General features: G+C 39.8%; 1 protein-coding gene across 9 annotated transcripts in view; it reads left to right on the forward strand.

Moving 5' to 3' along the window:
• The window catches only part of USP49 (ubiquitin specific peptidase 49), a 59,070-nt gene extending 34,176 nt beyond the window's left edge, over positions 1-24,894 (forward strand). For 7 of the 9 annotated variants that reach the window (XM_042849056.2, XM_005308285.5, XM_042849057.2 and 4 more), the window contains 6 exons: positions 2,390-2,537; positions 3,887-5,297; positions 8,442-8,646; positions 12,793-12,901; positions 14,267-14,472; positions 15,233-24,894. In XM_042849056.2, the coding sequence (XP_042704990.1) occupies positions 3,915-5,297; positions 8,442-8,646; positions 12,793-12,901; positions 14,267-14,472; positions 15,233-15,423 (2,094 nt within the window). In that variant the 5' untranslated portion in view covers positions 2,390-2,537; positions 3,887-3,914 and the 3' untranslated portion in view covers positions 15,424-24,894. The remainder of the gene's footprint in view (positions 1-2,389; positions 2,538-3,886; positions 5,298-8,441; positions 8,647-12,792; positions 12,902-14,266; positions 14,473-15,232) is intronic. The other 2 variants (XM_065591576.1, XM_065591577.1) reach the window with 1 other exon arrangement.
• The last annotated feature ends 11 nt before the right edge of the window (positions 24,895-24,905 follow it).

Here is a 24,905-nt window from a genome sequence, read left to right on the forward strand (position 1 = left end):
CAGGAGGAGCATGGCTAACACGAGTCAATAATTCATGATCTGCTCTGAAGAAGGGATTCAGCTGCTTCTAGGAAGCAGTTGAAGCCCAGGTTGTAGTATCTGGCAAGGCTAAGTTGCTTTTGGAGATGGGGAGGGCATGTTTAGTGAGCAATGCAGACTATTCAGACACCCCAGCTGGCTATGCAGACTGCTTTTTCTGCTTTTCAGTTTTGACATGAAAACCAATGTGGTGGAAGAGGGAAAGATTTCATTTGGTGACAGATGCCGAAGGAGGAGTAAACCTGAAAGAGAATGTATGTTTAAGTAGTTTTGAGTAAATAAAAACTGTTCCTTTGTTGTCATTTCCAGAGTAGTTCTATGTAATTGGTGTATGCTTCTAGGCCTGCACTCGCAAGAAAATGTGCGGTATAAGGAGAAAGAGGTGGGAATATTACATGCAAAATTGAGGATATCTGTGTGCCATGAATAATTGAATCTAGCTCTCCAAATGCCTATTTTGCTAAGTGACCAAGATTTTAAAAGAATAAAATTCTTTTAATAGCAGGAAAACTTACTAGTCCACACAGGAGAAATAAAAGGAACTGATAAAGGCCTTCTCATTTGAACACTGACAGCATATTTTTATTGTTAAACCTGTAGAATGATGCTGTATCTTATTTGTGGCTGTTTTGTTTTGTTTTTGTTTAAAATGAACAACCTACTGGGATTTCTTGCTTTCTTGGAAAACTGGAGTAGTGTTTAAGCCTTTTAAGAATACTGTCTTTTTGAAGCTGGTGAAGCATTTCACTGCTGTTTATAATAAGAAATTCTAGATACGGTTGTAGGGGCAGTTCTGGGCACATTTGTGAGACTTAAGGGTTAAATTCCCAACACTGTCGCATATGGCAGTGAGCAGAATTGCAGATGTTGATGATGCAACATAATTAGTATTCTTTTATGTAAATGAAGGTTGTCAATGTTAGCTGGAATCACCACTTAGTCTCACCAAGACTGGATAGGATTATTCCCCAATTTTCAGACAAGATTTGAGAGGGAACAGAAGGAAGGAAAGAAAGACAGAAAGAGAAATAAATGGTGGTGGTGGGGAACAGTTTGATCTTGTTATAAGTAGACCATTTCCATTCTTTGTTTTTCACTTTATTTCTGAAAGTACCTTACCAGTTATTTGGCATGTGTGAATGAACTAGCATAGCCCAAGTAAAAGGCACAGTTAAATCCAGAGCAGTTTTAAACAGCCGGGGGGGGGGGGGGGGGGAGTTACTTTGATGTTTAAGTATCTCTGTTGCAGAGACATAAAAATTCTAAAGATGCCACTTCTATTGCTATTTTCAAATAGAGAACAAAAGACAGAGTGGAAAAGGTTTAACTTCCTCTAAAATCTTCCATCTTTAATATGGTGGTACTAATAAGAAGCTAGTAGTAAAGTTTAAATTAAACTTGCATAATAAATTTAAGAGAACCTAAGGCGTATTTTCTTGGACTTGTCAAATGTGCAATCTGCATGCTATTTGTAGTTGGCTTTTCAGTGCTCATCTTAAAACTCCTGGAAAGTATGCTATTTCCTTAGTTGCATTTCAACTGTATTCCCCATAAAATAGCATTCCGAATTTTGAAATAAGGCTTTCTGCATGCCAGTTCTGTAACTGTGTTTTGAATGGTATGATGACAATCTGTAACCATATTGTGCATATTGCTAGTCTGGCTGGATATTATTACTTTGTGTTGTATTGAGGTACTGTGGTCACGCAATATGTGTATGAGGTGAGATAGTCTTTTCTTAATTATTACAATAAATAACAGCCCTCTTTCTATCTTTACCTTTCCTCCTCCATTATGGACAGAATGCAGTTCACAATCTCCCGCTCCCCCCATCTTTTTCCCATTACGCTTGTTTTATTTTAATATCATCTACATTTGACAACTCTCCATTTATACATTTTTATTATAAAAAACCTATAGGAAATAGAGAGGTTTTCCCCCCAAAACAGATACCTGCTGCATAGCCAAAATTAAAGTGGTCACAAGAGGTGTATAAGTTTGCTTAGTTTTCCTGTTGAGATTTTACTATGCCATATGGTAGGTCATCCACTGTGAAAAACTTTTGAAGAAAAGGCTATGTGTGTGATCAGCAGAGTTATAGATAATCAGAAAAATGAAATTCTGGAGTACCCCTTTCCATTTGACATTTCTTCACAGCCAGTTATTTGGGTTGTTAGGTGCATTAATGTCATGACTTCCAGCTAATTCTGTACCTTGTTATGAATACATTCTCTGCGGTAGCTCTTATCATTGAGGGGATTAATTGTGTTCTAAAGCAGCCCCACTATGGGTTTTTTTTTTTTTTTTTTTTAGTTAGTTTACATGTATCACAGGAATATTCTCTTTCTAGGGCTTTGAAGCTGTGCTGCTTTATGTGATGAAGACCTAAGTAGTAATTAAATTCCTGAAGAACTGCCAAGACTCCTATTGGCTGAAATGGGGATGTTCCAGGCTCTGGTCATTGAGTTGCGAAAAAAAGAATGTTTAAAGATGACACAGTGAGTAGTGAATTGTATGTGTATGTATGTATGTATCTGGCTGACATGTCTTCATCTCAATTTTTTTTCCATTTGTGTCCGATCACTGACTGGATTATACTAAAGAAACCATTTTACTAGCATGAAGAGCTCTCTGTGGTTGTGTTCTTTGTAGCACATAAATGAATCATTTATAAAACATATGGATGTAGAAGACACAAGTGGAAGCATGTGGTTCTTTAGAATTCCAGTATCCCTGCTTTGCACTTTCTTCATCTGGGATTTAAAAATAGAGTAAATTGGTTGTCTTTTCTTTTGTGTGCAGACATACCCAATTGTGCATTATGTCAGAATGCACAAGTGAAAAATCCGGGAATGTATTTTCTACCTGCAGTTTCTGTGCAAGGATGTAATCTGCAAACAACTTTTTAAAAACAAATGTATTGGCCTTAGTTTAGAAGTACAGAGGCAAATCTTTAGCCGATGTAAATTGTTGTAGCCCTATTGAAGTCAATACTGCTATGACAGTTGCACTAGCTGAGGATTTATCCCATTGTTTTTGTAAGGTGAGTCTGTGACCCATATTGCTTGCAAGCCTTCCTTTAAATTAAGTTTGCTGAGGAGAATTCGGTGAAAGAGCCAAAAACCAAACCCATACCTGCTCAAATACAATCACATTCACAGGTTGCCATAACATGACTGCATAAACTACATGAGACCTATAAACGTGATGGTTGCATTTCATTTTTTTTTTTTTTGTCATGGCTGAATTTTTATATTCAACTTTAGTGAAATATTTGAAACTCTTGCTCCTGTACCCTGCCCAGCTCAGAAAAAAAAAAAAATTACATGGTGGGAAATGAGAGACTTCAAAAAACCAATAGTGTGATATACAGCCTTTACCTTTCAGGTTTTTTTCAAATATAGTCCAGTTTGGTCATGACAACTATCTGGTATCTGTGTGGCTTTTATGGGGAAAAAAGTTCATAATCTCAATCCAGTTCCTAGTGGACAGGTATGTCTGTCACAAAAACATCTTCAATATTGGCCTTAAATTAGTGCATCTTAAGAGTGCAGGCTCGCTAAGGCATGTTGTCAGCTTGCAGTGGCACCACCTGGGCTGTTGGCAGTAGGTGGATAGACAGCTTCATTCTTCGGAGTTTGTCAACCCAATATCTTTCACTGATACTAAAAATAGCTTTTAAAAATTGCTACCAGAGGTATTTCAGTCTGTGAAAGGAAATACTGTAATTGGAGTTGGCAAGACGTGACACATGTGTCTTTTTATGTCTTTTTTATATCTTTACAAAAGACAAATGACTTTAAATTTGTGCTATGGCTCTAAAATCCTTTTTCTTTTGTCTTGCAAGGTTAAAGCAGTGGAGACTTCTGTAAGACATGGATAGATGCAAACATGTTGGGCGGCTACGACTCGCCCAGGACCATTCTATCCTGAATCCCCAGAAGTGGCACTGCAAGGACTGCAACACCACGGAGTCTATATGGGCTTGTCTGAAATGCTCCCACGTGGCCTGTGGAAGATACATTGAGGAACATGCACTTAAACACTTTGAAGAGACCAAGCATCCCTTGGCTATGGAAGTTAATGATCTGTATGTGTTTTGTTACCTTTGTGAAGACTATGTCTTGAATGATAATCCTGAGGGTGATTTGAAATTGTTAAGAAGCTCTCTGTCTGCTATTAGAAGTCAGAAGCATGATCCATCAGCAAGAAGTGGGAGGACATTGCGATCAATGGCTTTGGGGGAGGATGTGTATAGCCATCAAAGGACCCCTCAGGGACAGCCTCAGATGCTCACTGCTCTCTGGCACAGGCGCCAATCTTTGCTAGCAAAAGCACTGCGGACCTGGTTTGATAAGAGTTCTAGAGGCCGGCTAAAACTAGAACAAAAGAAACAAATGGAGGAACTGGAGAGAAAGAAGGAAGCAGCCAGGCAGAGGCGGCAAGAGATGAAACGGCGACTTTTGGAGGAACTGGCAAACACTCCTCCTAGAAAGAGTGCGAGACTTCTGTCTCACGTTCACAGAGAGAATCTGATTCCAAGGAAGTTTAGAGAGATGGCAGCAAGTTCCCCTACCTCAAGGCGAGTGCAGAGCAGCAGATTCAGACAGTTTTATTCCATCCGGCGTAAGCCCCTAATGACTCCTGGTGTGACTGGCTTAAGGAATCTGGGAAACACATGCTACATGAACTCAATCCTTCAAGTGCTAAGTCACCTCCAGAAGTTCAGAGAATGTTTTTTGACACTTGACCTCTGTGAAACTGAAGAACTCTTAGCCAAAACCGTGAATGGAAAGGCTAGAATGTCTGGCAAGTTGGCAAATGGATCTGCTGCTAACGAGTCAGGGAGGAATGATAAAATGGGGTCATATGGCAGGCAAAGCTTGCCAGCTGGCTTAAACGGTGGGTCCTCAATAAGCAGGAGTTTAGAACTAATACAGCCCAAGGAACCGAGTTCAAAGCACATTTCTCTCTGTCATGAACTGCACACCCTCTTCAGAGTCATGTGGTCTGGGAAGTGGGCATTAGTGTCTCCATTTGCCATGCTGCACTCCGTGTGGAGTTTGATTCCAGCATTTCGAGGTTACGATCAGCAGGACGCTCAGGAATTTCTCTGTGAGCTGTTGGACAAAGTGCAGCAGGAGCTGGAGTCGGAAGGAACGAAGCGCCGGATCCTCATCCCTTTCTCACAGAGGAAGCTCACCAAGCAGGTCCTGAAGGTGGTGAACACCATTTTTCACGGGCAGCTGCTCAGTCAGGTATGCACATAGCTCGTCACTGAAACCAGCTGCTGCTTTCAGTGCCAGGGAGCAGAGGCTCTGTTTTCTGTGGAACCAGTGGATACTCAACAGGACTTAGGTAGGTGACCCTAATGAAGATGGAATTTATTACAGCACTGTAGTAGAGCTGTTAGGGGGTCTGTTGGCATTTCCAGCATATAACCCACATCTAAAGGTATCAGAACTTAGCTATATTTTATCACTTTAAGATGACAGTTGCACACAGGATAGACAAGTCCTCAGCCCTAGTGCAAGGTGGATTTTGTTTTACACAATATCTTTATACTTAATTTAGCTTTTTTTTTTTTTTTTTTTTTGTTCTTTTTCTGTGCTCAAAAAAAGGGGAGGGGAGTTGTGGGGAGAGGTCCAGAGAATCCAGTCTTCGTGTCTCATAAAGAATAAAGTTGGTTTTAAAATGAATATTTGCAGTCATTTTGAGACTGATCGTGAGAGGGGCTGAGCACCCATAACTCTTGTTGTTTTCTGTGAGAGTTGCAAGTGGTCTGCAACTCTCAATATCTGGTCCTTTGGGTATGTATTTTCCCCTCGAGTTTCTCACATTATTCCCCAAGGATCTGATAATAAGAGCTGCTGTGTGTCTGTGCAAGCCCTCAATTACTGTTGACTTTGCAGGGCCCTGAAGGTGTTTAGCACCTTGCAAGAGACACTTTGCAGGACTGGGCCATAAAAATGAACACATGACACTATTATTATTACTACCATTTTTTCCCCAGTGCTGGTTATCTTGAATTAGCATTAATAGAAACTATGTGCATATTAAAGGAGAATATATATACCCTTTAGTCCTCTATTTAGATGTGGGCTTTGGGTTTTCTGGGAAACAAGGGTTAATTTAAAATCACCGTTCATTTTGAAAGGTGTCTACTGTGCACATGTATCGGGGGTAGCCGTGTTAGTCTGTATCCACAAAAACAACAAGGAGTCCGGTGACACCTTAAAGACTAACAGATTTATTTGGACGTAAGCTTTCTGTTAGTCTTTAAGGTGCCACCGGACTCCTTGTTGTTACTGAGCACATACTCTTCATACTTTTTTTTTTTTTTTTACTAAATGTTCTGTGTTCAGAAACATCATCCTAGTTGTTTAATACTGTTCAATACATGTCTAGAGTCATAGATGTAGCCAGAGTGTTAAGACTTTTGTATTAACAACTCTTTATGGAGTTATATGCAGTGTGTGTGATGGAATATATTTTGAGCCATTATAGTATATTTGTTATGCTTCTCCTGCCAAGAGGTTTATTTTATGTATGTGACAATGCAACTCCCATTTACACATCATATCTTTCATCCAAGGTTCCCCCAGGGTGATTTGCAAACATTCTTTCATCAAGCCTCATCTGGGGCTGTACACTTTATGGATAGGTAAACTGAGGTACACAGCCATGCAGTGTCTTGCCTAAAGTCTCTCACAGCAAGTGACGGAGCTGAAAATAAAACACCGAAGTCTTCCCTCTCAGTCCCTTGCTTTAACTACTAGTCATCACTCCCTCTGACAATTACATTTGCCCTTCAGTAAGTGAACATACCTCAAGATCAAGAAATCTTGTTTTTCATTTTCCAGCTCGGTAGACTGAGTAGAACCCAGAGTAACACCAAACCTGCATGAATATACTCTCCTCCCCTTTCTTTCTCTGCATGCCCCTGCCTGCTGCTGCCTTAGTTTTAGTTTTAACTTTGCTGCCATTTGTTATTGGTCAGCATCATTTTGCAGGAGATGAGGAACAGTGTGCATTTGAGCTCCCTCCTCCACACTCCCAGAGCAGAGCATGAGTGATTTCATAGGGCTAGTGCGTGAAACAGGAACTGAAACTGACCATAACAGCGAAAGTGAGTATAGATAGTATTCTCGAATACACAAGCGAACAAACTGAAGAAATGGTGAGAATTGGGCCCTAAATGTTAATATGAATTCTTCCTATTGTTATGAGCTGGGTGAAAGCTTATTATGGGTTGAGTTAAAACCCCTTTAAAATGATGAGTGACTGTGTCCTTCCCTTAAGTTAGTTGTAAGAAACACTTGAGGGGCCACACCTAAAACAAGGCCTAATAGAATCTGCTCAGAAACTAACACCATGTGTGGGGGGTTCCACTGGGTATTGTGACCAGGAGTAAAGGAGTGGGTGTGTGAGTGAGTGAGAGAGAGTGTGAGGGGAAAGCAGAAGATATGGGTACTAAGAACAGAGAGAGAGGCAGAGTCAAAAAGCACCAAAGCCAAGAGGTAGCCGGCGAGCCCAGAGTGACCCTGGAAAAGCTAGAGAGAGCTCTTTTGGGTCTGTTGGCTAGAGAGGTTTGGGGCTGTAAGCTAAGGGCATGTCTTCACTAGCCAGCACTTTAACATGGCTGTGTAGTCACGGCACCATGCTGGGAGAGAGCTCTCTCGGCTCTATAAAAAAACCAACCTCCACGAGGGGAGTAGCTACCAGTGCTGGGAGCGCAGCTTCCAGCGCTGGTGCACTGTCTACACTGCCACTTTACAGCATTGAAACCTGCAGCACTTGAGGGTGTTTTTTCACACCCCTGAGCGAGAAAGTTGCAGCGCTGTAAAGTGGCAATGTAGACAGGGCCTAAGAAACTTGTCTTGTTTTTGATTCCTCCTGCATTCGGAGAAGCAGAACTTTGTACATTCTTTGTAAATAAACAAGATCGGATCAAAGAAATACCTGACTACCACTGATTTCTCCTCCTAATGGAAACATCTCCAGGGCCCTGAACTTTGATTAGCCACTTGGGTCAAAGGGGCAACAGTATTAGAAAATAGTTCAGAACTATTGAGAAATGTATAATAATACTTTGCAGTTGTTATATAGGACTTTTCAACTGAGGATCTCAAAGCACACTACAAAGATAAGTATCATCCCCATATACATCATGAAAGAGCCGTAGAGAGGTTTAATGACTTGATCAAAATCACACATTGAGTCATGGTCAATATTGGGAATAGAACCCGTTTCTCTGGACTGCCAGCCCAATTTCCTGTCCACTGGACTGGATTGCCAGACAGGCATAACCAAATGATTCTTTGGCCCACGTGAATATAAATGCCTATACTGTAGGTATGTGTACACATAACATCATTTGTATATAAACCTTTCCTTTCCAGGTCACCTGCATAACATGCAACTACAAATCCAACACCATTGAGCCCTTCTGGGATCTTTCCCTGGAATTCCCTGAACGCTATCACTCTATTGAGAAAGGGATTGTCCCCGTTAACCAGACAGAGTGCATGCTGACAGAAATGTTGGCCAAGTTCACAGAAACAGAAGCTCTGGAAGGGAGGATATATGCGTGTGACCAGTGCAACAGTAAGTGAAGTGCTGATGCTTTACCTGCAGCTTAGATACACTGTCCATTGTTCCTGGTAAGAGATGTTCATAGTGCACTTTTGTGTGTGTGTGTGTGAAAATCTATATATTGGTACCTCGATGCATGTGTGAGAGAGGGGTGTGTTTGTTATGTTTAAAAAAAAAAAAAATACCCACACCCTTCATCACTACTCTGTTCTGGTGCAGGTTCTTCCTGTTGATAGCTTCTGCACCTTCTGTGTACGAGTTCAGAACTGATCAGGTGCTCCTTTTATCATTCCTTACATTCAGCAGCACAGATTGCTAAGAATATATTTTGACCCCATCTGGAACTGCTCCCTCCTACTATGACTTTCTTTAGTTGGTTGCTTCCTCTGCCCCACTTAAAACAGTCACAGTAATTTGGTGTGGGGGGGGGGGAGGCGAGATTGTGGAGGCGGGTACAAAAGGAAGTTTATCATCTTCTTTTCTTCCCTGTCATAGCAGAGATGAACAAACTATCCTGGCCAGGTGTGTTGTTATTGTCCTGCAGGATGTGAATTTTAGTGTAGTCTTGGTGAGTTGCAGTGTAGGCTTAGCCTCATGTTTCCTTCAGGCACTGTAGACTTGAGCATTTTTGTCTCTGCAGCTGTAGCTTTCAGGCAAAGAGTTCTACAGAGCCACCGTGTCAGAGAAGAGGTGCTCCCCTTTCTTTGTTACTAGTAGGTGTCTTTAGCAATGAGCTGAAATTGCTATTTGACTCTCAAATTAGTGTATTACTTGTTAAGTGAATGTGTGCATCTCACTACTCTCGTTTAGAATATATCTCTTGTTAGCTTTCCTGGTGGTCTGAGAATTAATATTAGGGCTGGATGAATACTGCAGAAAACTTTCCAAGAACATTTGCTTACATTTTTGAATGAAGTAATTTTGAGCTTGTGAATAATCATGCGGTTTAGTTGTACTGGCACGCACGTTCACCAAAACTGAATTTCAAATTCTGACACGTGATTATTTATGATGGCGTCATTGTATGTTCATCCAGTTGGGAGGAAATAGAGTGACTTATTTGACCTGTCACAACTAATCAGCACAGCTGAAATAGCAAACATTTGTGTGGCATGATTTGCAATCAGTATTTTTAATCACAAATTTATTAAATATTTTCAAATAAAAAATCTGAGGAAATAGCCATCTGCTTGTGGATAGTCTATAAGCAAAAGAGGGAACTAATTTCATCAGATTCACAGCAAATAGTTTATCATTCACACAAATCTGATCAGTATTGTTCAGTTTGGCTTGCGTCTTAGCCTTGTATTCTGCAGTTCTTGTTTGTGCAGATCTAAAGTTTGCTGATGTAGGTGCTTTATAAGTGAATCGGATAAGGAAGCATTAACTGAAAAAAAAGCAAGTCCTAGCAGGAGGCAACAGTCCTACCAGTAGATGCCAAAAATCATTGATGGTACTGCCTGTCAGAAGTGAGAAAGAGAAGGAGCAACCCATCTGTTCTGAATTGGTACAGTGAGATGCAGAAATCCACTTAACAGGTACATTTCTTATTCGAAGCTCTGGCTGTCACCTGTCCATTTTTAATTTTTTCCCCCCCTAAGCTGTGTCCTCTGTGCCCTGGAGAAGTTGACAGGTTCCGATTAGGAACAAAAGACTTACCCCCCACCCCACCCCCCACACTTTTTTATCCCATCTTTTGTTGATAAATTTTAAATAAAGTCTTTACCATGGAGTAAACTTGCTTCCTTATGCAGGCACACTTCCCTTCTGCCCTACCAGGACTTGGTATCTTGTTGAAAGCTCTCATCTCTAACTTGATTCATGTGAATCTCCTCCTCCCTCGCCCCCCAAAGATAGAGTTCAGGATTACTTGCTCTATTTATGCAGTATGATAAGTGGGTCAAATCAGTGTGTCAGTAGAACACAGTGCCAGATTTTGCAAGCTGATATTCAGTACTTTTGGATGGAGGTAAAAACGAAAATGTTGAAGACAGAAATGGATTGTGTAGGGTTTAGCTCTAGTGATTTCCAAAAACAAACAAATACACCTTTCCTTTCTCTCCTCCTCCCCCTCCCCCCCCCCCCTTGGTAATTCCTTCAGATTGAAAAGTTTGTTTCAATATTTGCTGTTTTACTCTTTTTTTTTTTTTTTAAAGCAACATAAAATATCTCACCTTAGTCTCTTGAGAAACCACATGTCAAACATTTAAGATTGTGCTGCATAAAGTCAACTAGCCAAAATGACTGTATGCTATACTCCTTCCTTGTTTGAATGCTGAGTTACAGAGGAGGCTGAGTTAGCAAAGGTCTGTTATGAAGCAATTATCTCTGTCTTCTCTTTATGTAAAAATGAAGCGCATCATTTCAGGACCTTTGCTTTCAATGGGTGGGGTGGAGGTGTTTGCTAGATATATAATAGAGTGGCTTTTTATTTTATTTTATTTTATTTTATTTTTGCTTTGAAACTACTTTCCCTCCACCTCAGTTTGTTAGCAACTCACTTAAACATGAAAATGATATCCCATTGGGAAACATGTGACATTTGTTCTTTGTTGTTTATGGTTAAAAGTGGGATACGTCTCTTTCTATAAGGATTAATTAGTTGAACACAAGCAGAATTAATAAAAATTGGTTAATTTTTAGATACAAATTCTGAATTCCTTATTTGGCTTTTACAAAGTCCTGATGCAATAAGGGCAACAATTTTGCCTGAGCAATTATGTGAGTAAAAATGGGGAGGCAATCATCAGGATTTGCCCCTTCGTTGTAGTTTAATTCAAACCTGTTTAAGGTGAAGTATAGAATGTAGCTTTTTCTAATTTTGTTCTCTCCTATCAAAGAGAGCTACTTCTACAGGGTTTATGGGGACGGTTACATTTTTAATTTAATAACATCTGCTAGTTGATAGAATGTAAATAGTGGCTAAGAATCCTTTTGATTCTTTCACTGTTCATTCTCCAATTGCTTTCGTTGTTGGCAAAGTTGATTGTGGCACCTTCATTGTACTGTAATCTGTGCTCTGCAGTGGTAGCTCCACTCAGCGCTGTAACAAATCACTCCAATTAGAATAAATTATTTTATTCTTGTTGATTGTACTTTATGGCATGGATTACAACACTCCAAAGTGAGAATCCGTGCTCTGCAAACCATTGGCTCAAGGCAGCGTAAGGAGCCACCTCTTAATTTTACATTCCTGTTAGTGATCAAAATTTTACTTAAAAAAATTGCAAATAGAAGTTGACAGTGAATGGTTGTGGAGATGAGAACTTAAGGGCCTCTGTTTTCCATTTGCTCACCCAAGCCGCACACCTTACTACCCCTTTGCTTTTATTATCCCACTCTCACCTCCATTCTTTCCCTTGTGGACTCCTACACTTGAAACTGCGTCTTTGATCCGGTCACCAGGCCTTCACCCTCTTCTCCTTCAAGTGGCTTCTTAAAACACCCCTTTTCCATTTAGCCATATACACCTTACTCTCCCCTCTCACAGTCACAAGTGAAAAATCTACCAGATACACACATTGCTAACCCATAGTAACCACATGATCCTACCATGGTAACCCCTTGTCCTCACAATATTTGTTGCAATTTCTTGTCAAACTATCATAACTTAGACTATCAGCTCTTCAGCACAGGAACACTGTCTTCTATCTGCCTGTAAAGCTCCGTACACGGTTCTGGTGCTGTATTAAAAAAAAATATATATCCACAATGTTTTTCAATAACTTGGGGACAACCTAGCATTATTTAGCATTGAAACTAGCTGTATGGCCCCAGCCATCTCTTTATCAGCCCTGTTGTACATCGCAGTGTGCAATGTTAACAGAAGCAGCTTGAAACTGATAACTGAAGGCATGAAGATTATAAGCAGCACAAAATGTGAAGTTGTGAATATTTTAAACAGCATGGTTTCCCGTTCCAACAAATTCATGGGGTTGGAATCCTCCTGCCTAGAAGTTGCAGATGCAGGTGTTGTAAGCAAAACTTCCCCTGCTGTACCTCTATCCTTATTCGCTTTGTATTTCACTGGTAAGTCTTTGCTGTGAGCTGACCTGACTCTAAAAAGGAAGAAGGAAGGGTTTGTCATGTGCCGCTTCCTCTTTTGAAGACAGTTTACAACCCAACCTATGTTTTATGCCCTTCTTAAACTTTTTGTAGGCAAACGACGGAAGTCTTCTCCTAAACCTCTTGTTCTGAGTGAAGCTAAAAAGCAGTTAATGATCTACAGACTACCTCAGGTCCTCCGGCTGCACCTTAAACGATTCAGGTGAGTTTTGCGAGCCACAGGTAGTATTTAGCAAGTGAAATAATTGCATGGAAAATATGTGGTACCTTCTTTTTGGACATGAGTGGGTCATACACGCTATGAAATTCTCTTATTTCCTGCATAGTGGAAGCAAATAAAACATCTTACATGCAGCAAATGTTTAATTCACAGCAAAGAAGGCTTGTGTACTCAGGGTAGTGTCCTTATTAAGATGGGTAGCTTACTCTTAGGCTACATTTCCGCTACAAGCTAGGGGTGCGATTCCCCGGCCCATGTACACATGCTTGTGGTAGCTCTCATTGAGTCAGTGCAAGTATAAACAACAGTGCAGCCGCAGTGGCACGGGTAATGGTGGAACAACTGAGCTATGCCAAGTACAAACCCACCTGAAACTGGCAAGTTATGTACTTGGCTTGGCTCACGCGTGCTTCTACTGCCACTACTCATGCTACTGTGGCTGAACCGCTATTTATATTTGGACTATCTTGATGAGGGATAACGGGAATGTGTGTACACTAGCCGGAGAACCACACCCCTACCTCTGTTGTGTAGACATAGCCTTAATGTTTTTGAGAATGCAAACACTGGTCAACTTGTGTAAGTATTAATACAGTACAACTGTGTATCCTTTTGTGCAGTGCATTCAATGCCTGCCTGAGTTTGCAGCAGCCTGAAACAGTTCGGAAAGGTTCAAATTGACTCTCTTCATTCAATGGAGTTTCTGATTATGACCATTTATATGTCAAAACTAATATCTATTAAGCACTGATAAAAGCATGCAAGAAAAGATGGGGATAATCCTGAAAAGTTGCAGTCTACTGAGAGTAGCATCTCATTTTGGAAACACTGTGGTAGGTCTTCATCTATGGAACTTGCTCCCCCTGGTAATTTATCTGACCCCCCCCACTTTTGCCACTTCTAAGTCATACTTTTGTTCTGTTTTTTTCAATAATATAGCAGATGCTGGAACTATGGTTGGAAAGTGTCTTTTTGACTGATAAACCCAGCCCTAGTGTAATTATTATAGGGGAGTATGCTTCATATTTGGGGAAGTTTATATCCATAACTGAATCTCGTAAGTGGTGCTCAGACCACACTTATATGGGGCTATATTACACTTGGAGCATTTCCTGGGATTATTTCACACCAGTCTACAAACTATAATAGACTTCAGAGTGGGAGCAAGAAGAAAAACATATTTAATGTCTACCTCTCCCCAGCAGTGAAAATTCTTCAAAATCTCTTAGTAGCAGCAGGTTACTGGTCCCATCCCCACTTTTCCCCAGCTCCCTACCACTTTATTTCTTTGTAAAGTCCTTGAGTGTCTGGGGGGGTTTATTTTGATTGCATGCATTTGTGTTGCAGGTGGTCTGGACGTAATCACCGTGAGAAGATTGGGGTCCATGTCCTCTTTGACCAGGTATTAAACATGGAACCTTACTGCTGCAGGGACTCTCTCTCCTCTCTTGACAAAGAGACCTTTGTCTATGACCTCTCCGCTGTGGTGATGCATCATGGTAAAGGGTTTGGCTCAGGACACTACACAGCATATTGCTACAACACAGAGGGAGGTGCGTGTGCCTTATTACTGGGGAAACAGATTTTAAAAGTCTGTTTAATATTTTGTTCCATAGACTTAGTGTATTTTAAAGGTTTATAGTCAGAGTTGTTTTAAATAAAATTTCTTGCCATTCCATAGCTTTATTTCCAGAGCGTATTGCTAGTAGCATGTATTTGCATAAGGACCAAAGACTGCTTTTTCCTTTCCCTCCCTTGTAGCCCACTGGGATGGCTTTACTGCTTGCTTTGTAACATCAGCATTTCATTTTTCTTGTGCTATGTAACTTGATTGTGCTGCTCTGATTGGCATCTTTCTGACCCTACTTGGGAAGGGAAGATAACAACACAGAAAATGTGCTGAAACTGAAGCTGGACTTTTCATGAATAACATCCACAATGTTGGTTTTTTTTCTAAATTCCTGAACACTTATCTCTTTCCACAGCATGGGTATTGATACTACTCTTCCCCACCTTATTACAGAGAATGGAGAATTATAACTGTGCCTGTCTTGAAAGTTTTTAGTTTTCATTACTTGAGGAGGTTTTTTAAGGATATAATATAAAATCAAGTTACAGCTCAACTAGATAGTGGTAAACAGCATAGAAATGCTATGAAAGCCTGCTAACCTCCAGGTTAAAACACCCCTCTTCTCCCCCTCCCCTGAAAATTCCCATTTCTTGTGATTTTTTTTTTAAGGGTTCGTTTATAAGAGACAATCAAAAGGATTAAGGTCTTGTTACTAATGTCCTCTTTCTTCCTTTGGTTCCTAGGTTTTTGGGTCCACTGCAATGATTCCAAACTGAATGTATGTAGTGTGGAGGAGGTGTGCAAAACCCAGGCCTACATTCTTTTTTACACTCAAAGAACAGTGCAGGGCAAAGCAGGAATCTCAGAAACACAACTCCAAGCTCAGGTGCCGTCCAAAAACAGCGATAAGGACAGAAGACTGACATTCCCATGATGGGAAGCATTAATAACTCAACTGACTCTCTCAGTTTTTTTAAACCATTGGTGTTCACACATCATTCCTCTTTGTAGGAATAAAGGCTTACTGCAGGAACAGATCAAATCACCACGTTTGCCACCCCAGGGTCCAGAAAAATGTGCATCAGGCTGTGCAATTCCATCATATAAAATTGTGGTCAGAATTTTTTTTTTTTTTTTTTAATTGGTAAAACTCACTTTCCTCAAAACAGCCACAGATGCCTAGTATCATTCATCTTATTTCAAACAGAAATTAAATTAAGCATGTAAAAGTAAGTATAACCCATTTGTTCAACCAGAATACAAACCTATCAAACAACTGACTCCCAAATTCGCTAGTAATTAATACTGATTACAAAAAAAATCTCCAGAAAAAAGAGGTACAGTAGAATCTCATTTAAGCTTCATTCCCTTGTTGTCAATTATATTCTCTGGTGTGAATCACTTACCCAATCCCTTCCCACCTGTGTTTATCTGAATGACTTCAATTTCCCAAAAATATCTTGAATAGGTGGAGTTGTACTTTTCCAAAAGGCATTCTTGCTGGAGAGCCTTCTAAGGCCCTTTGCCCTAGGAAAACGTTCCACCAGGCCTTACATTGTCTGTAACAGTGTTGAAAACATTTTGAAAACAGATTAGTGCAGATAGGACAACACCAGCAGAGGAAGGGACTAGCAACGGATCATTTTCTTAGTATTGACAGGGCCTAAATATAGCATTGGTACACCACATGGCAGCATTTTTCTTTAACTGGACTGAATGGACTTGGAAATTTAGTGTTCACTTCTGATACACAATGTGATCAATGTGGTTCTGCTCTGGAGAGAGATCATGTAAAAGTGAAACCTTCTGATTGATCAGATCTGCCCCCTGTACATGTTCCGAATCCTGTCTGCAGATATTAGCAGCAAAAATAAGGGTGAGTTGTTTTTTACTCCTGTTAGCACTAAAGTGCCAACACAGCTATAGGGGAGTGGGCTGGATTTTGTTTCTTTTTGTGCATAAATAGAATTGCTTACTAAATTCCAATCTGTTACACTTCTGCAAGTTTGAAGACAATGAGGTTGCATAGATATTATGGAGGATAGAATTTGGCCAGCCACATCTTTATTTCAAGTGATAGCTTGGCTCTCAAATCCCACTTTGAGTTTGCAGAGCTGCAGACTTATAAAAACATCTTTATACTTGCAATCTGAGCTTGATATAGAAATCACTGAAACACAGCAACCATAGGACCTCACGGTACCATTTTTAGTCCCTTTTCTCAGTAGAACCACACTTCAAACATTTATTTAGTTTGAGGATTGTGCTGTCCATGTTCAATTTTAGAGATCAGACCTGAGAGTTTGAAAGAGGTTTTCTTGTTCCCTGTGCAGTCAGTCTTGTTTGGTGGAGATGGCTAAGGTGGAAACAATTTAAAAATCCAGTGTTCCAGTGGGACATTTTAAACCTCAGAAATTTAAACTTAGAATCCAGGTAAAAAGTCCTGAAATCATTGGTTTTCCTTCTTTCCCTATTTCCTTTTATTCTTGTCAGCATTTGCCCATCATACATAAACTAATTGGCAGAGCCAGCCCATCCTATTGTTCTAGAGGGTGGGATAAATTTCCTGAAGTAATACCCTCTTGCCATTGCCGCTATCATGACAATTAACCTCCTGTCTTAAGAGCAAAACAGACTCTCTTCTCAGGTTGTTGTTAATCACTCTCAACTATCCAGAAGGGAGGGAGGGAGCACTACGGCAGGGCAGGCAACCAATTCCTTTCCTGTCACCAGAGCAAAGACTGAGCGTGTCACCTCAAGGAGACACTGGTCTTCATTGTCCTGGGGAGTGGGAGTTGCTCGGGAATCCATGTTTCCTGTATGTCTGAGCAACACGTTGCTTTGGAGACTACAAAAATCGCCTGGTTTTGTTTTGCTAGTAACTGTAATTTCAAAATTCTACCGTTTTACTCACTGGAAGCAAAGCAATGTGAGGCAGTCCCATAGGTGCTAATGAAATTGTGCGTGGTTTTTTTTTTTTAAGCCTTATCTGTAACTAGGCTTGGAAGGAATTGATTTTTATTTCTTATGAATTCTGACAGGTATTTGTTTATTTCCTATGTGTAGGTACTGATTTTTGGGGGGGCAATTCAAGGAAATAAAAACAAACCCCATAGATAGTAACTCTTCAAAATGTAATGGGCCAAATTAAGACAGAATGTAAGCCGATTCAACTCCACTGAATTCACTGCAGTCCAAATTTGGCCCACGGAATGTAAAAGTTGAGCTCCGTAAGATTTTGAAACAAAATCATGCAGTTGTGATTATCAAATATTTATAAGCATGATTGGTTCTTTGCTAATACAAAAAGTACATACTTATTAGTCCAAACAATATTTGAAAGAAAAAAGTAGAGAAGAGAAAGCTGAAGCGTTAAAATACCTTTTTAAATCTTTTTTTTTGGGGTGGAGGGAGAAATTGATATTTTCCAAAGCACTGCTTATCCTTCCAAGCCTATCAATACTTTTAAGATGAAATTGGATCTGTTATTTAACAGAAAGTAGATTATTTGCTTTTAAACTGCAGTCACAGTTTACCATGACTGATGACCATAATGGCAAATTTACTTTCTGAAAACTCCTGCCATGGTAACCCTGTTGTAAAAAAGTCTATGATATAAAGGCAAACCACAATGCAACATTACAATTGTTACTGCAGTGAGCCTAGACTTATCACTATGAATGCTCATCTTTTGACTGAGTGTGTTGCATTAATATTTGAATTCAGGTAGTAATACAGTTGTCACTTGAATTGAGTAGCTTGCAGAGAGGGAAGGGAGGCTGGAAGGAGGGTGTACATTTAGCCATCAATGTATCAGATTTCCCAAGCAGATTTGTAGCATTTGCTGTTGACATCTTTTGAGATTAGTGGCCTCTCCATATGACATTAACCCAGTAGTGCTGAGATGTGGTGAAATTGCAGTCAGAAAAAATGACTTACCCTGGTAGGGAAGGAAATAATTATACTTTAAATTAAACTTGCTTTTTCCAACACTGTGAGGTTTCTGTAATATTTAGCTTTGATTTGGAAGCGATAGCGTATAGCATTTTTTATGCTGTTTGGTTTATATTTGTCTACTGCAGGCTTCTTCATATAAGCATCGCCCAATGCTCCTGCTGCGCTGTGCACTGTTTTATAGTGTCCTGGTTGCCAGAAATTCTGATTGGAAGTTACGTGTCTAGGTCAATAAGGTGAAGATGTTACTTGCAATTACAGTGAAGTCCACTTAAGTGAATGCTTGACAAAAGTGTAACCTATAAAATAAACGTTGTCCCTCCTTAATCCTATGAGTCAAATTATGCTCAGACACTGGCATATATTTAGAGTCGCTCAGCTGAAGTCAATTGAATTACTCCCGATTTAGGTCCCTATCCTGCAAACACATAACATATGGGAGCTACCTGAATCATGCAAGTAGTCCCATTTACTTTAATAAGACTACTCATGTGAGTAGTTATGTACATGCTAAGTGTTGGCAGAATCAGCTCCTTAAATTGGTGTAATTAAGAGCAGAATTTGGTCCTGTATATGTAGCTAAAATTCTTCAATTTAAAAAAGAAAAAATTGTTGGAGCAGGCTAATATCTCAATTCTTTTTTAAATGACTGGCCGAATAAGAAATGATGCCTGTTCCGTACCAGTGGATTAGCTTGATGGAAACCCTTTGCAAGAGGTCGCTGCTGCATATGCAAAAACAAAGATGTCGATGACCAAATTTGTAGGGCTCTGGAGCAGCAACTAATGCTAGCCTTAAACCTTAGAGTGCTACAGTCGATGAAAAATAATTGTCACCATTTTTTTTCTGTCCTACCTTTGCTCCTGTGGCTTTCTAGGAGCCCGATCCTGTCAGGTGAATAGAGCCTCCTGAGAGGCTTGTTGTGCTGAGCAACAGCCAATGGGAGTTGAACGTGATTGGTACCTTACAGGATAGGACTCTAGAACCAGAGGAAGCTGCTGTAAATTAATGAATTACTTATACTCGTATGTATGTGCAACCTGAAATATGGAGGCACCACCAGCACCTCCTCAATATATTTAAATCTTAAGTAAACCAGCTTTATTTCACTTAGTTTTTTAAATATGAAAATCTTAAAATGTACAACTTCATGGTCAGGTTAAGTCCCAAGGTCTGCTAAGGTAGTTGGAAAACATTGTTTTAGGCTAACTTCACCACTAGCAAGTTAATTACAACTACTTCCCAGTACGTTATGCTCTTACTGCCTGCACTGCCAAGTTAAACTATGCACTGTGCGAAGAGGAGTTTCAATGCAAAATATTGAAAGCTGACAAAGTTTTTTGTAGTCTACTGACTACATGAACTCTAGTTTGATAACTTCAAACATTGTCACAGGTGAGGCAGTAGATGGAATAATGCATATTAAACAGTCTGGGACTGAGCTGTCATATTGGAATTGTTCCTTCCGGGTGACAGGACCACCTCCACACAGTTAAGAACTTCCAGACATCTTTAGTGTAGAAATAAAATTGGAAATGGTAAAAATGTTAAATGTGTCCTATGGACTCGTAAGCAGAGATTATTTTTGTTTTTAAAAGCCAAGGCTTCTAGTATAAATAGTCTCTCTGCCATACAGAAGCTCTGTTTCTGATAGAATATGCTTAGTTACCTCCCAGTGAGAGAGACAAGCAAGTGGGTGTTGGCTGCCATCAAAATACCCCAGCATAAAATGGGAGCGGTCGACAGTATTACAGAATGAAAAATTTGAAAAAAAGGGGGTGGGGATGGGAGACTGGGAAAGGGGTTAGTTTTACCTACTGATAAAGCTTTGTGAACTAATTTTTATATGATTCATTAAATTTGGTGCCTTGTATCCAATTACATTTTGCATGGGACCGAAAAGTTGGGAGTTTTAAGAGAATTTCCCCTCTCATCATTCAAGTGGCAGACAAATCTGTATGTTTTTTACAAGTACTTTTCAGTATCATTGACATTTTTACATTTCATATCTGTATGTGAATGAAAAAAACGGTTCTTACCAGCAAGTTCAGAACTTGGTGTATTTTGGTGTACATGTCTGAAATCTCTGTGTTTGTAATAACTCAAATGACTACTTGTTCAAAGGCAGAACATGTTTGTTTTTTTAATTTTCTTTCTGTGTTACTCAGGCCACTTCCAATCAGGTCAGTAAGGTTACTCCTCTCAAAACAATAACCTTATTTATAAGAAGACCTGTGTTCTATGAGGGATAAAAACTCCACTTGTAGCATTTTGGTAGAGTAGTAGGAGTTTTGGAAAGGCCTTTCTGATTTAAACATATTGACTGATAATTGGAGACTTAAAATGGGGAGGGGGAGAGAGATAGTTACCTTTGCCATGGTACTATTTGCACAGACTTACAGTTAGCGGTGTAGCAAACAATCCCACAATACTGCAGTTTCATATGCAAGATGCACGGTTGTTTAAGGTGGCTAAATATCTCTACTTAAACAGTAGATGGTAAAACCCAATGCCTACTCTGAATGCTGCCTTCTTTTGTGTCTAATCTCTGCACCTGGTTTGAGATTAGGCAGGGAGGAAGGAGTTGAGTAGGAATTTCTTGCCTGTGGGAATATAAAACCTAAACTGAGAGGGGTTTTGGTTTCTATTACATTAATATTGATATCCATTTATTTACAAGTGGGAATGTGAAGCATTCTTGCAAGTTTTTAAATTTGTAAAACCACAGCACAGTTCTCCTGATCAAAACTGCTTATGTTACCTGTACCAATTTGTAATTAGTTGTCATAGTTAATTTTAGGGTATGCCTTGGGCTATCCCTTCCATTGTGCTTATTTTATTTTGTGTGTATGTATGAGTTCCAGTTGTTCTAAGAATAATTTGTATGGTTGGCCAAAATGCTTTCAAAAGGAATTTTTAAACTGGAATAAGTCTTCTTAAAAATGTTTTCAACTTACATTTCCAAAAGGAAAAAAAAAAATTACCAGCCCAGTGGGCCCAAGACTGACTTTAACCACTGTTAACTATTTATTGTTTGAAGCTTGTGCATGATACAGAATGCATTGTAGTTATAGGGCACTGTCTGAACAGCCCTTTTACTGAATTCTGTTCAGGTTGGAGTTTGGGAAAGGGAAGGAGTTAAAAAACGACCCATGGACAAAGCTGAAGTGACCACTGTAAAACGTTTTGGATTATATGTGGATGAGGCAGGAAGAGTTTAATGACAAGGGGATCCAGCAGTGAATGCTTTTTTTTTTTGGGTGGGTGGTGGTGGCAGCGGCGAAGGGCATAAAATCCAAGAATGGAATCTGATCAGAAGCAAAATCCTAACCCTTGAGGGCCTGCCACTTACTTTTTGTAGAATTAATGGTTGTGAATTTAATGGAAAACTATTTCTTCTCAGAAACTATCCACTCACTTCTCTGGAGACTTAAAGAAAAATATAAAGGAAGTCCCCTGCTTAAACCCCACAATGGTCAACTGTATAAACATGTTGTGAATACTTGGAGGTAAGAAAGGAATGGATAGACACAATTAAAAGCTTGTACTTGAATTTAATATTCAAAAATCATGGTTATGCATTTCAGGGTAGAAAACTATTGCCTTAGATAAGAGGGAGAAACTGAATTCTTTTCATGTTAAAATTAAACTCTGTAGAGAACTTTCTGATGCTGACTTTTTGCTTGACAAGCAGAAGGAACATCTAGGGCCTGGGATGGAACAGCGTTTAGTGTACTTGTAATTAGACTCAATCTAAGACCTTGTCTACATGGTGGGGTAATACATGCTCTGGGAGTGTAATTTTTGAAGTGTACTGTATATTGCATATTAATGGGCCCTGTCTGCACACATTTTGTATCAGTATAACTTTTGGTTAGGGTTGTGTAGTTTGGGGGTTTTTTTAAAACAAGTAACTAAAGTGATATGACTTCCTACGTGTGGCTGGTGGTGGTGCTTATACCAGTATGGCTTATTCCCCTTCTCATTTGTGGAATAAGCTGCAGTGGTATACGTATATATCAGTATAACAGCAGCCACACTGGAGAGGAGGGAGGATTGTACCACTTTAGCTATACCACTATAGTTAAACTACTACAACTCTTGGGCGTAGACAAGGCCTAAGAATGTATCTTATCAAAAGGGACAAGCTAGAGCCTTAGGTGAATGACTTTTTCTGCCAACTTTTTCTGCACTCTAGTCTAGAATCTGTCCCTTAACTTAAACAGTTGCCTAGATACATCTTGGCACCTTTCTGACTGGATAAGTAATGTCGCCTTAAGTCTGTCTAACTCAGTACTGCTGGTCTGGCAAGACTACAACTGTATACACTCTTGCCTAATCTTATTAGAAAGCCCTTACCACTTGACAGTATCATTCAGCCCAGCAATTAAAAGTTCACATAGGTACAGATTTCCTCCGGCCTCAAATAAACCACACAAAAATATGTGAAAACTCACCTTTGAGTAAGTGTTTGAGGGGCAATCAAAAGTGACCTTGATACTGGCACCATGAGGAGCCCCAGGTGTTAAGTAGAACTGACCCATTTTAACTTAGCTTTAAATAAGCATTTACAAATTCAGGGGGAAACACTTACTCAATGCCATAACTATGAGTGTCCATTAAAGAGGGAGTTCATATGAGAGGAAAAACAAGTTATAAAAGTTAGCTAAGTTGTTTGCCCAAAATAAAATCCCCCTCGATGTTTTTCCAATAGTCTTCCCCTTCTTAATGTTTTAAAATCTGATTTAAACAAATGTTCACATAACAGCTAAACTTAGTTTACAATTTCTGATCATGGATTTCCAAGCTTCTTTATGGAATAGTGATTAAGGTTGGGATTTTGAAGAGCCCTTGATTGGGCTCAATTCTTCTCCCATTAAATCAATAAGAATTACACCATTGACTTCAATAGGAGCAGTTAGACCAGGGCCAAGTACTTTTGAAAATCCCATTATAAAGTAACACTTTGCTGACTGTTCCTGCAGCCAAGTGCTTGGTGATCCTTGGAAGGCTGCTGTCCTTTAAATATTTGCAAAGGCTGGAAAGAACGGAGTTTTCTTTTAACACTAAACATTCTCTTGAAAGCAGAAACGAAGGATGGATGTTTCTTTTGCTTTTTAGAGTGAGAAACGCGAAGTGTGAAGGGGGGAGGGGGGGAAGGAACTTGGCCAGGTTGTTGGCTTTTCAGTGACTTTTGCGAGGGTTTTAAGTCAAAGCTAGGTGTAGCTGTACTATAGGCTTCTGCTACCTGATCAATAATTACATAAGCTGATTCACACCATGCTCTGGTAATTAACAAGGCTGTCTTAGCTGCAAGGACTTTCACAGGTGATAGCTGAGAATCCGACTATTTCTGGTAGCACGGTCCAGCTGTCAGGCCAGCTCAGTGCACAGATGTATTGGTGAAGGACCGCTCCTAATCTTATGTAAGTTAAACAAGCTCTATTTCAGTCCAAGGCTTGTGAAGACAACATCCAGTAACTCATCATGACAGAATTATGATGCTAGAGCTGCATAACCTGGCCCCTGTCTGAACCCAAGTCCTAGGAAGAAGTTAGGGTGTTAAGTCAAAAACCTTTAGGAATCAAGTTTAAATCTATCTATTCAATGTTCTTCGGAGGCCCCTTTTTATTTTTGCCGGAAGAGGATATGTCTCCAGTTTAGTGAGCCTTAAATTCACAACGAGAATTCTTGTTCTGAAAATTTAGGCAGAGATTGTTTCCAATTAACTTACTATTTGATAAAGCTGAAATTGACTTATTTCCTCCATCCATTCTTAAGGGCCCTCACCAAAAAACAAAACAGAACCCCAAATCTGTAGGCAGTGCTATGTAAGACTCCTTTGAACACAGAGTAATAGATGAACTCATGCATAAAATTCCAAAGGATCTGAAGCCATGCTGCAGTGGTGCTGCAAAATGCTCAGGGCTGGAACGCGTGCTACTGTTTGTATAGCTGTAGCACGACAATGCACGTGATTAAAGCTAGAAAGTAGCAGTGCTTCTGAGCCTGTCCTCCATATCATCACTTTCACCTCCCATGGAATAGCCTCGCCACTATCAGCTGGATTCCAACAACAACTTAATGGTGGCAACTAGTAGAACCAGTCCAAGGCACTAAAATGCTATGCAACACCAAACAGCTTCTTCCCCAAGTATAACATACAATCATAATTCCGCGAAGATAAAAGAAATGCACCAGCTTTATCCTGTCTGAACATTTATCCGTGTACATTTATGGTGGTTAGAGTTTACCTAGGGCTTTGAAAAAATTTGTTTTCCCTTTGAATAAATAGCTGACAAGTCCTGCTTACAACACAGGATTGGGACTTGTTCTTTTCTCTTTTGGGTGTGAAATATGAATCATGTTTTTATGATTTTTTGTAAATCTTTACTCTTTTTTACACCTTGTTTTGTAAGCTGAAGTTTCCTATTAAAAGAATAAAATTCCAGTGCAGTAGAA

Source organism: Chrysemys picta, chromosome 4 (genome assembly GCF_011386835.1).
Source record: "Chrysemys picta bellii isolate R12L10 chromosome 4, ASM1138683v2, whole genome shotgun sequence".
NCBI classification, from domain to species: Eukaryota; Metazoa; Chordata; order Testudines; family Emydidae; genus Chrysemys; species Chrysemys picta.